The following is a 12,358-nucleotide window of genomic DNA, read 5'->3' on the forward strand; positions in this document are numbered from 1 at the left end:
TGGTTTGATTAGCGGAACAAAACAGTGCTTCAATAATAGTGACAAACATGATAGACTGATATTTATGTCATATATGAGGATCTTATACAAGATTAGCCTACACATCAAGATGAGAAATATTAACTTCACCCGAAAATATAAACAAAAAAAAAGATCCTTCAATATAACGCAGAACACTGAATAAGTTACGAAAATGATAAAATGCAGTGCAGATATGAACAGTTTGACACAGGACATTCACTATTATTTCCTGAAGGATCACGTGTGTGTTTGTGGCGCGTGTTTGACTCTCACACACATATTCCATTCCGTTATTAATCCTGTGTTTTATATAAACATTTTTCCTTTGAGCTGCGAGCAAAGCTCCCTGATGCATGAAACGACACCGTTCACAGGTGATTCACAAGACAAAAGCAAGATAATGACCCGAAACAAACTCTACGCCAGTATGAACGAAAACTTTCGGACGTCAATTAACTGCGCATGCGCATTCTTCTCATTAGTGCAAACGGCTTCTTCTGCGGTCAGTTTTCTCTTTCCTCAACAGTGTTTGAAGAGCATCTTATTGAGGTAAGAATACACTACACGACTTTTCTAGATTTTTGTCTGGATTTCTACTTCCCACTTCTGAAGTTGTGTTTAGGAGCTTGTCACATTCAAGTGCTTTAATTGTGTTCGGAAAGAACAGGAATCATGGAGAACACCAGGTTTGTTCTTGAAAATCTTATTATAGCCAAAATGATATTTAGCGTCCCATTGACAACGATAAACATTCACAGCGCTTTTAGAATTCTGGAATTTCAGTCAAGTAGCCTGCAGGCTATTTTTGTGGTGTATAAACATACAATACGCTTCAATTGATTATTTATATGTAGATATGCACTACTTTAGCGGCAATAACGGCAGCAATCGTTCTTCCCTCCATGTTTAAAGTTTATGGCCGCCCAACTCGGGAACATGGGTATCAAAATTATCCCAGAGCTTCCCAGTATGTCCAATTTTTAACTAGGAAGCTATTTAGTAAGAATTTACTAAAAAAGGCAAAAAAGTGTGCAGACGCTTAGTAAAATCGCAGATGGGAATGGAAAGTTCTACTGATAATGTGCAAATTCAATGTCACATCAGGTGCAAAATTTTGGGATTTGTCAGATTTCTGGAAGTGTATGATGGACACGGACATGTGTTATATTTTGAGCTGATTTTATAAGAATTTGTTTCCATTTGTCACACACACACGCGCACACACACTGCAAAGCCAATGGGCGGAGCTTGATATCCAGCTCCTCCTCTCTGGATTTAATGGGCGGAGCTTGATGTCCAGCCACACCCTAACCATTACCCTATCCCTAAACTTAATTAGGCCAAGCTCCGCCCATTGAATTCAGCATAAAGTCAGCAAGTGTATTATGATGCAGTGTTTTAAAAATCTGTTAAAAGTTGTGTAGTGTATTCCAGCCGTTAGTCAGCATGACATGAAATGAAAATTCACTGTATTTTTTTTTATGTAGGCTATGTTATTGATCTTATGTTTGTAAGATGTTTTTTGAATAATAATAATCAAAATCATCATACTTCTGGTGATGTAGTATGCAGGACTTCTCCAATCATTTAGTGCTCTTAAACTCCGCCCCCTCACGCTCATCTGCATACATGTTTGATTGCCACGCCCACATCTCAATATCCTAGCAACAAGTCCCCTCACAACATTTTTTAATTCTCAATACTTTGTTACACTCGGATGCACATCAGAATACAGAAGAAACAATCTGTCGCTACTTCCGTTTCATCGCAACTATAAAGTTAAAATGTCAATATGTTTACGGGTAGCTAGATATATAACACATCCAGTTAAATGGCACAAACATTCGAAGGAAACTCTTCCGGTTCAGTAGCACACGAGCATGTGCGTTCGCATACTAGCGTAAAGTGTTTCTAGCCAAGAAGGTTAATGACAGACTTTCATGTTTAAGAAGACAATAGTATGACGTGAGAGGACGGGATGGAGGGATGACATGGAGGAGAGAGGCGTTTCTCCTCTGACAGACCGATCTTCCCTTTTGTACACAGAAACAGGATAGTAATAAATTAGATAAATAATGTAAACAGCAACAACATTTACAACAGCAAACAACACAAAACAAAAATGACAGTAAGTCCGAAACAGTGAATGTTTGTTAACTGAGAGAGAGAGAGAGAGTTCCTGATTACCAGCCCAACGCCTCAATCGTCCTTCATTTGTTCCTACAATCATTAAACTCGAGACAAAACCCCCTCAGAGCAACTTGCACAAGTTCAAACCAAAGCAAATAAATGTTCCTCTGAACTAAATGTGGCGCGCTGGTCGTGGAGACGTACAGTACCACTCAAAAGCTTTGGATCGGCAAGATTTTAATGTTTTTAAAATAAGTCTCTTCTGCTCCAAACCTGCATTTATTTGATCAATAATACAGTACAAACAGTGAAATATTATTCCAATATAAAACAGCAGTCGATGTGAATATATAGTAAAGTGTAATTTATTAAATTCAGCTTTGATCACAGGAATAAATTATGTTTGACTATATATACACATAGAAACGTTATTTTAAATTGTAATAATATTTAACAATATTACTGTTTTTTATATAATCAAATAAATAAATGCAGCCTTGGTGAGCAGAAGAGACTCTTTTAAAATCTCACCGATCCAAAACTTTTGAACGGCAGTGTAAGAGACTTAATTCTCCAGATATGAGTTACATAAGATCATTCATAAGGCCATTATTAAAGATATTCCTGCTTGATATGCAGATGTGAACAGATTCAGGGGGAATGAAAGCAGTGCATTCACACATGTGTCAGGATAAGAATTGAATGCGATTGCATCACTAGAGGTCAATATTTCGGACACAGATTTGGATTGGACACAGGTTTGGATTGGACACAGATTTGGATTGGACACAGATTTGGATTGGACACAGATTTGGATTGGACACAGATTTGGATTGGACACAGATTTGGATTGGACACAGATTTGGATTGGACACAGATTTGGAGCGTCCATGCGGATTGGACACAGGTTTGGATTGGACACAGATTTGGAGCGTCCATGCGGATTGGACACAGATTTGGATTGGACACAGGTTTGGATTGGACACAGATTTGGATTGGACACAGATTTGGAGCGTCCATGCGGATTGGACACAGATTTGGATTGGACACAGATTTGGAGCGTCCATGCGGATTGGACACAGGTTTGGATTGGACACAGGTTTGGATTGGACACAGGTTTGGAGCGTCCATGCGGATTGGCCATAGGTTTGGAGCGTCCATGCGGATTGGACACAGGTTTGGATTGGACACTGGTTTGGATTGGACACAGGTTTGGATTGGACACAGGTTTGGATTGGACACAGGTTTGGATTGGACACAGGTTTGGATTGGGGACAGATTTGGATTGGACACAGGTTTGGATTGGACACAGGTTTGGAGCGTCCATGCGGATTGGACACAGATTTGGATTGGACACAGATTTGGAGCGTCCATGCGGATTGGACACAGATTTGGATTGGACACAGATTTGGAGCGTCCATGCGGATTGGACACAGATTTGGATTGGACACAGATTTGGAGCGTCCATGCGGATTGGACACAGGTTTGGATTGGACACAGGTTTGGATTGGACACAGGTTTGGAGCGTCCATGCGGATTGGACATAGGTTTGGAGCGTCCATGCGGATTGGACACAGGTTTGGAGCGTCCATGCGGATTGGACACAGGTTTGGAGCGTCCATGCGGATTGGACACAGGTTTGGAGCGTCCCTGCAGATTGGACACAGGTTTGGAGCGTCCATGCGGATTGGTTCGCAGCTCATGCTGGCTCGTCTCAAGCACATTCACTGCGCGCATGAAGGCTGAATTCACATTTTGAGGACAGACGAGGGGTCACGGCCACACTGCAATCCCAGCGTGAGCCCATAAACGCACGTGGACTGAGATTGAGCACCTGTCTCTCTGCTGAGATCTGTTATGTCTTCAGGACATCTAACACTCTTTCTATCTTTAGGCTGTGGGTCATTATAGTTTCACAGCCACTAGCGAATAGAAGTCATTTGTTAGTTCATGACCCTTGACTTGACTGGTGATATTTATTTCCACCGCGTGTCCCAGAGAGTTCCTATATCTGTTTTTAGCAGCGTGTGTCTGACACAGAGATAATGTTCACGTTCTTCAGAAATGATTCCCTCAACTACTTTAACGTATGTCTAGGAGAGTTTATTTATGGCTGACCATTTGGGAGCCTAAAGTCAACATGAAACGACTTTTTTGTACGATGAGACTGAACATCCAATGAGAATAAATGTAGGATAGGACTTGATTTTCTTCATAATGTTCAATTCAATTCACATTTATTTGTATAGCGCTTTCAAAGCAGCTTTACAGAAAATGCATGAGTCCACATTACAGTTTACAGTGATCTGTTAGCAGAGGTAACGGTTATGTATTTCAGAATTGTACATATACATTTTAAATTTAAACAATGTAATAATTTAAGGCAGAAACAATGAGCTCATTGAAGTACTGAATACTTGATAACAAATTATTATGACAATGTGTCTCTATATGTGACCCTGGACTACAAAACCAGTCACATGGGTAATTTTATACATTTATACATCAACTGAAAGCTGAATAAATAATTTTTCCATTGATGTGTGGTTTGTTAGGATAGGACAATATTTGGCAGAGACACAACTATTGAAAATCTGGAATCTGAGGGAGCAAAAAAATGTAAATATTGAGAAAATCTCCTTTAACCCTTGTGCATTGTTCAAATTCCCATCCTTTCGTTATGTTCGTGGCTGAAAACAGCCACTACTTTAAACTGCTGTAAAAATTGATCAGATAAATATTTTTTTGCCATTTTTTTTGCATAAATCTATTAATCAACATCAGTCCTGTTCAAAACTACTAAATTTTTTTAAAAAAATCAAGATTTTAACTCTTTAATTGCCAAATTCATAAATTATGTCACTGATTTGGGAGGGGAAAAAACACAAAATTACTTATTTTCAATATAAAATGTGATTGTGGACTGGATTTTTTTTTACCTTTTATCACAGTCTTGGACATGTCAAAGATTAGAAACAACATTGGTTTTGATGCATTGTTAGTTTTTGTGCAGCATCAGATTTTAACTTTTTCTCCCTCATTTACTGTTCGTGGCTGTTTTTGCCCCATTGACTTCCATTATAACCACATTTTTTGATTCCAAAGCCATGACACCATAAAATCATGCATTTTTGATTGTTGGTGGTTTTCCCTGTTGGGAAGAGGTAAAATTTGTAATTTTTACTGATGATAACCAGGTGGCACCATTAACCCTTTATATAGGCCTGTGCAAAAAAAAGCTTAGTTTCTGGCTTTTACATGGAGTCACATGGAGTATAATAGCATAATAAAGTGTGTGTGTGTGTGTGTGTGTGTGTGTGTGTGTGTGTGTGTGTGTGTGTGTGTGTGTGTGTGTGTGTGTGTGTGTGTGTGTGTGTGTGTGTGTGTGTGTGTGTGTGTGTGTGTGTGTGAGAGAGAGAACTCACCTTGATGCGTCTGAGAAAATCAAAATATGCACCTCAGCTCTCAGAACTACATGGAGTAAACAAAAACAAAGTAAGTGTATTTATGCATCTGCCTTTTGATAATGAGAAATGCAGACTAAACAAAAACTAAGCAAGTGGATTTAAACACTTGCATGCAAGCCTGCTGGTCATTTGATGGTGAGAAGAGCAGCAAGCAACATGAGAAAGGGCTTGACTTGTAGTGAAGTTCTAGAGATGATCATGCAGCCTGACCCCTCCAGCGAGCGGCAGGATGTATTGTCTTCTCCCTCTGACACCACAGACTCAGGAGAGGCAGATCCTGATTTGGATGTGGCACCCTCATCATCCTCTCTAGCTTCCACTGAAGGCGAGGAGGATTCGGAGGATCCTGGGTCTGGGTGGATTGTGAGAAACGGTGAAGTTTGGTTTTCCACCAACGCGGAGACAACTCCCTTTCTTCAGCCTGCCAGAGGCATGACTTCATGGCCGACGCGCTATGCCATCGCAAGGGTCCAGAACATCGATTCTGTGTTCAATCTGTTTTTTACGGGCGCCGCACAATGAGAAACTGGACCGGGGTGGACTCCACAGATCTCCGTGCCTACATGGGGCTACGGATTTTGGCCGGCGTCTACAGGTCCAGAGGGGAGTCCACACGTTGCCTGTGGGATGATCGCAGTGGTCGTGCGATTTTTAGAGCCACCATGTCCCTCTCAAGATTCAAGAAATCAGCAGAGCTCTGCGTTTTGGAGGTTGGTCATGCTAACAATGAGGTCAATCATCTCGTCGGCCCTGGAGTCACGCCTCTGGCAGGCTGAAGAAAGGGAGTTGTCTCCGCGTTGGTGGAAAACCACACTTCGCCGTTTCTCCCAATCCACCCAGACCCAGGATCCTCCGAATCCTCCTCGCCTTCAGTGGAAGCTAGAGAGGATGATGAGGGTGCCACATCCAAATCAGGATCTGCCTCTCCTGAGTCTGTGGTGTCAGAGGGAGAAGACAATACATCCTGCCGCTCGCTGGAGGGGTCAGGCTGCATAATCATCTCTAAAACTTCACTGCAAGTCAAGCCCTTTCTCATGTTGCCTGCTCTTCTCACCATCAAATGACCAGCAGGCTTGCATTCAAATCCACTTGCTTAGTTTTTGTTTAGTCTACATTTCTCATTATCAAAAGGCAGATGCATAAATACACTTACTTTGTTTTTGTTTACTCCATGTAATGAGCCGAGGTGCATATTTAGATTTTCTCAGACGCATCAAGGTGAGTTCTCTCTCTCTCTCACACACACACACACACACACACACACACACACACACACACACACACACACACACACACACACACACACACACACACACACACACACACACACACACACTTTATTATGCTATTATACTCCATATGACTCCATGTAAAAGCCAGAAACTAAGCTTTTTTTTGCACAGGCCTATATAAAGGGTTAATGGTGCCACCTGGTTATCAACAGTAAAAATTTAAATTTTTACCTCTTCCCAACAGGGAAAACCACCAACAATCAAAAATACATGATTTTATGGTGTCATGGCTTTGCAATCAAAAAATGTGGTTATAATGGAAGTCAATGGGGCAAAAACAGCCACGAACAGTAAATGAGGGAGAAAAAGTTAAAATCTGATGCTGCACAAAAACTAACAATGCATCAAAACCAATGTTGTTTCTAATCTTTGACATGTCCAAGACTGTGATAAAAGGTAAAAAAAAATCCAGTCCACAATCACATTTTATATTGAAAATAAGTAATTTTGTGTTTTTTCCCCTCCCAAATCAGTGTCATAATTTATGAATTTGGCAATTAAAGAGTTAAAATCTTGATTTTTTTTAAAACATTTAGTAGTTTTGAACAGGACTGATGTTGATTAATAGATTTATGCAAAAAAAATGGCAAAAAAATATTTATCTGATCAATTTTTACAGCAGTTTAAAGTAGTGGCTGTTTTCAGCCACGAACATAACGAAAGGGTAGTGAATTTGCCCAGAGTGTACTGTTAAGTTTTTGAAAATTTTCAAAGCATTTTCCTAAAATATGTGTAAAAATAAGCTTTGTCACCAAAAATCATTCCATTTGCTGAAACACGGAAAAAGTTATGGCCAAAATAAGACTCAAAAATACCCCATAGTGGCTGAAAACAGCCCCAACAGCACATAAGGGTTAAAGTTGTGCATTTATGTTCACGATTGTGCTGCATTCACTCACAAAAATAAATGTTTTATATATTTACGGTAGGACATTTACTAAATATCTTCATGGAACATGATCTTTACTTAATATCCTGATGATTTTTGACTGGTTTTGTGATCCAAGGTCACAAATGATTATGACAATGTGTCTCTATAGGAAGGTGGTTGATAAAAAAAGAGGGATTGATGTCATCTATATTTCTTCATAACAATGAACCATTCACAATAAGAGCAGCAACATCAGTTAAGAGAGTCGCTGGTGACTTCATGTTGACTTTAACAGCCCCAGTATATAAAAACAAAGTCAGTAAATTATCCCAGAACGTATCAAATCTTCTGCAAACCCTCAGATCTCTGGCGCCGCTGTGTAAACGTGATTCCCCAGAGATCTCGAATGTGATCTGATGGCTTCAGAACTGGGAATTTCCAGCACAGGATTTCGTAAGAAACTGTTTCCTCATTCTCACTTTAAATTAACACTCGAGAGCCAAGACCACCAAACACTACATGGCTCTGTTCCAAAGCACATGAGCTGCACTGCAATGGGCAATTCATTAAAAGCATAAAAATATACATTGGATTGAACTGCTTTTTGGTATTGATTGCATTTATAATCACTTGTCGCAATGCATTATTGGATAAATTAAGAATTGTAGAATATGGCCAAAGATACAGTCCAACCAAAACTTATTCAGACTCCTTCAACGTTTCTCACATTATCTCAGTTTATTCGCTATAGTTTAGAAAATGATTATAAAATATGAGCAGAACTCAGTTGATATCTGACAGGTTTTGTCCGTCCTTCTGTTCGACTGTCTCACACATGAATTATGTTGAATATCTGTCAGCTGGTAAATTTAACTACACAATTAGATAATACCAGTTTAGCTCAACCAGTGACCAAGCAATGCTTCATTGTGTTAAGTGTGTGTGTGAAAAGAGCATTAGCAGTTACAGACACACACTTCAGCAGAACATGACCAGCTCAAAGTGTTTACTGGTAGTCGCTGTATGAAGAATATTTGGGTATAATATCTCACAGTTTACTTTACTTTGCTCTCCTCATTTTGCATAAATGAACGATAATGTCCTGATCACACTAGTAAAAAAATATCATAAATTATATCTGGTGTCTGAATAAGCAGCATATGATTTAAAACAACCTTTGTGTCCTTGATGCCTTATGCAGACTAGCTTGTAACAGAGCCACTGTGTTGGTCTTATTTTATCTGGCGTCTTCTCTTTCTTGTGCACAACATGGAGGATTCACATTATCGCAGGCTACATAGCTGAGGATTTCTTTTTTTTTTTTTAAACAACTTGTTTTCCAGCTTTAGGATGTTTTCCGCAAGGATTTCTCCAACAGGAAGATCGTTTGTGTTCTGTCTGAGCGAATCTCACATATCAGCTCCATCAGAGCTCAAACAAAGCTCTGTTTCTCTCTCTCTTTCTCTCTCTCTCTCTCTCTCTCTCTCTCTCTCTCTCTCTCTCTCTCTCTCTCTCTCTCTCTCTCTCTCTCTCTCTCTCTCTCTCTCTCGTCTACAACCTCACTCAGAAAGGCTCACAATGATACACACATTTTTCTTCTGACTGAGAAGTTTGGAGGAATTTACAAGCTGTCAACAAACCCAAAAATGTGGCATTTGTGCAATGAGTTTTCTTTTTTTCGATTCTGAAGTGCAAGCGAGAAAGTCTGTGCACCAATGAAATTCACTCACACACACACACACACACATTCGCTCTCTCACATACACACACACACACACACACAGTCATGAACAATGAACACAGGAGGAACAGAGTCCCTCAGGTAAACATCGGCCAAAACAGAAAGGTTTGTTGTTCTCTGCAAGGCCTGTGTTCACATGAGGCGTTCATCCATTGGACGGTTTTGGGAGGGTCTTAAGAGCCAATCAGAGAAGAGGAACGAGTAACAGGACGGCGGCCTCTTCTCTCCCAAACATTTGATCCTTATCTACGCGCCTCCCGGCCTGGCATACGGATTCTCCAACAAGTAGCGGTAGTGATCGTAATGATCAAACATGTATTTGGGGGCGTACATATGTTCCTTAGGGTCCGATGGCGGGTATTCCTGCACAGATCCGTCGAACCAACCCCCCGTTCGGATCAGATCCCGGATGTAGTTAAGATCCCGCTTGTCCTCGTAGTCGCCCCAGCGAGGAAAATCCCCGTTTTGGGCCGAAATGAGTTTAAAGTGAATTCCCTCTGGCGTGAAACACCAGGAGCAGTGCCAGCCTGCGAAATGAAACGGACTTCCGATTGACCACTGCACCAAAATGTGTCCGGTGTCGTTTTCGTACTTCCGAAACCCCGGCATGGTGTAGTATTCCCTACGTCGAAGCCGAATCCCATCGTTATCATAGACATCCCTTAGCATGCCGATGGTACACCCGGACACGACCTCGAGCGAGCCGAGTTGCTTCCAGAAAAACCCGTACAGGGATTTCCTCATGTGGATTGCGAACGGCTCCGTCCATCCATCGAAAAGCTTTAGGAAAAGAACTCCTTCATGAGCCGGAATTTCGTCAGCATCGTTGATTAGAAAAACGTCATCGGGACGTAAACCCGATATGCGAGCCATGCCGTCGCGAGTCAGAAAGGTGCGCAGATAGTCGTCGGCGATCCATCCGTCTTGTCGACCCCCGTCCGGGAAATGATCCAGGAAAACGAAGAGGATCTTGTGCCGAACGTAATCGTATGTTCCGTTGAGCAACAAATGCAGGAATCTGAGCGGACGCCTTTCTCCGTACGCCGTGAAGTTGGATTCGCACACAAGGAATAGATCCACGGCTTGGATGAGCTCGCGGAAGCGCACGTGCAACAGGTCGAACTCGTGGTTCACGTTAATGGCGTTTATGACGCGTCTTGGCGTCTCGCGCGGCGTCAGCCGCTCTTTCGTGGGGAGATTTGAGTGATACACCATTGTGGGAACGCCACAGTAAGATCCGTGCCATCCCGGTCGACACACACACTTCACCAGACGCTTCCCACGCTTCGGCTTCCCTCGAGCCAGACCGGATTCTTCCACTGATTTCGCTTGAGTCTTTGACTCGTCAGGTTTTTGTAATATTCTCCGCTGGCTCATTCCACCAATGCTAGGCTTGGCTCTCAGCGTCTCGTCTTTAGCCGGCGCCGACTCCGTTCCCTGACGAAAGCACAGCGCTCCCGCTTTGGTGCGGATGAAATACGGTGTGTGGTCGTCCTGGAGCGTGTGTGTGCGCCGGTGAAGGTCGCCCAGGGACTCCAGCGGGTCCGGAGTCGAAGCGTGACGCGGATGAAGCTTGTTCACCGCGACTCTCACGGCGGCGTCTCTCTGCGGGTCGGGGTTCTGGTGGGTCGGGATGCTGGCGACCAAACCTCCCTTGTGGACCTGATTAATGGAGAACAAGCACCATTAGAAGACTCACAGACAGAAGAATCTGGACAGTTCACTAGCCGCGTTTCCATTACCCCCTGCGCATTGAAAATACGCCCAATGGAAACACGTCAATTTTACAAAAACTCCCATATATTGCAAAAAGGTTTATAGGCTCGCATGAGGAGGTTTTTCAGGTAATTCGAAAAAGGAATATTTAGCAAAACTGCAATGCGACCAAACCTCCGTTATGGACCTGATTAATGGAGAACAAGCACCGTGGAAAGATTAAAAGACCGCAGAATCTGGACAGCTTCACTGACTCGATTATGACAGAAATCATGTGATTACAGTAGCGGTGTCACAATATATCGCAATACAAAAATGCCTCAATATGTATCGTGGATAGTTCACCCAAAATGTTATTATTTAGTGTCAGTTCTACATTAAATTACTATGTAATGCTGAATATAATGAAAAATAATGCAATGGGGGAATATTAGTGGGTCCTGATAATGCCAAATGTCTGATGTTACCAGTAAAAAGTGTCCGACATTATTATAAATATATTTAGTTTAAAAGCATATTCGTCTAAAATAATTCTGTATTTCCAGCTTAAGAATCATGAATATTGTTATTCTGGAGTCTCTATTGTCCTGTGCTTTGGGGTTCAGCACCAAGTCCATCATATTCATTTACACACACAATGTATAATCAAATTTAGCATTTTAATCAACAATACATTTTTTGTATTCGTCTGTGATGCTTTAAGCAGCCTGACATGTCAACTTCTGACTCGGCCAATCACACGAGTTTGGGGCGGGACTACACTCAGTATTTTTGTCTTGTTTCCAGGCCAAATATCTATAAATTCCTAAATCAAGATGCATTTACTAAACTAGTAAAATGCCATAAGATATTATGTCTTGTTTTCTGGGGGGAAAAATTTCTGGGTCAGAAATATAATCTTAATTAAATCGATAATTAATCGAAAAATAAAAAATGTTTATTTTTCTGACCGCATTGGCAGATAATTTAGCTTGTTTTAAGCAAAAACTTTCTTCATTTAGAACCCCCCAGAAAACAAGACTTAATTTATAGATATTTGGCTTGGAAACAAGACAAAAATACTGAGTAAGACCATACACTGCAAAAAATGCTTTTCTTACTCAGTATTTTTGACTTGTTT

General features: G+C 41.3%; 3 protein-coding genes across 4 annotated transcripts in view; 1 reads left to right on the forward strand and 2 right to left on the reverse strand.

The window, feature by feature from the left end:
* The window catches only part of cyth4b (cytohesin 4b), a 182,941-nt gene that overhangs the window by 25,700 nt on the left and 144,883 nt on the right, over nt 1-12,358 (forward strand). The gene's annotated exons all lie outside the window — the stretch shown is intronic.
* On the reverse strand, nt 2,804-3,888 carry LOC307006807 (uncharacterized protein; the record flags this gene model as incomplete). Its single annotated transcript, XM_079628172.1, has 2 exons — nt 2,804-2,913; nt 3,046-3,888. 2 exons carry the CDS (start codon nt 3,886-3,888, stop codon nt 2,875-2,877), a joined length of 882 nt encoding a protein of 293 aa, XP_079484298.1. The 3' UTR covers nt 2,804-2,874.
* Nucleotides 3,030-12,358, reverse strand: part of mgat3b (beta-1,4-mannosyl-glycoprotein 4-beta-N-acetylglucosaminyltransferase b) — a 28,808-nt gene continuing 19,479 nt past the window's right edge. The window contains exons 3-4 of one of the 2 annotated variants that reach the window (XR_013799521.1): nt 7,758-11,184; nt 3,030-4,790 (exon numbers count right to left, since the gene is read on the reverse strand). Coding sequence is in view for 1 of the 2 variants with exons in the window: in XM_079628161.1 (XP_079484287.1) it covers nt 9,769-11,184 (1,416 nt within the window). In the remaining variant the exon portion in view is untranslated. Of the gene's footprint in view, nt 4,791-7,404; nt 11,185-12,358 lie in introns of those variants that run through there. The other variant, XM_079628161.1, reaches the window with a different exon arrangement.

Source organism: Phoxinus phoxinus (assembly GCF_949152265.1).
Source record: "Phoxinus phoxinus genome assembly, chromosome: 11".
Taxonomy (NCBI): domain Eukaryota; kingdom Metazoa; phylum Chordata; class Actinopteri; order Cypriniformes; family Leuciscidae; genus Phoxinus; species Phoxinus phoxinus.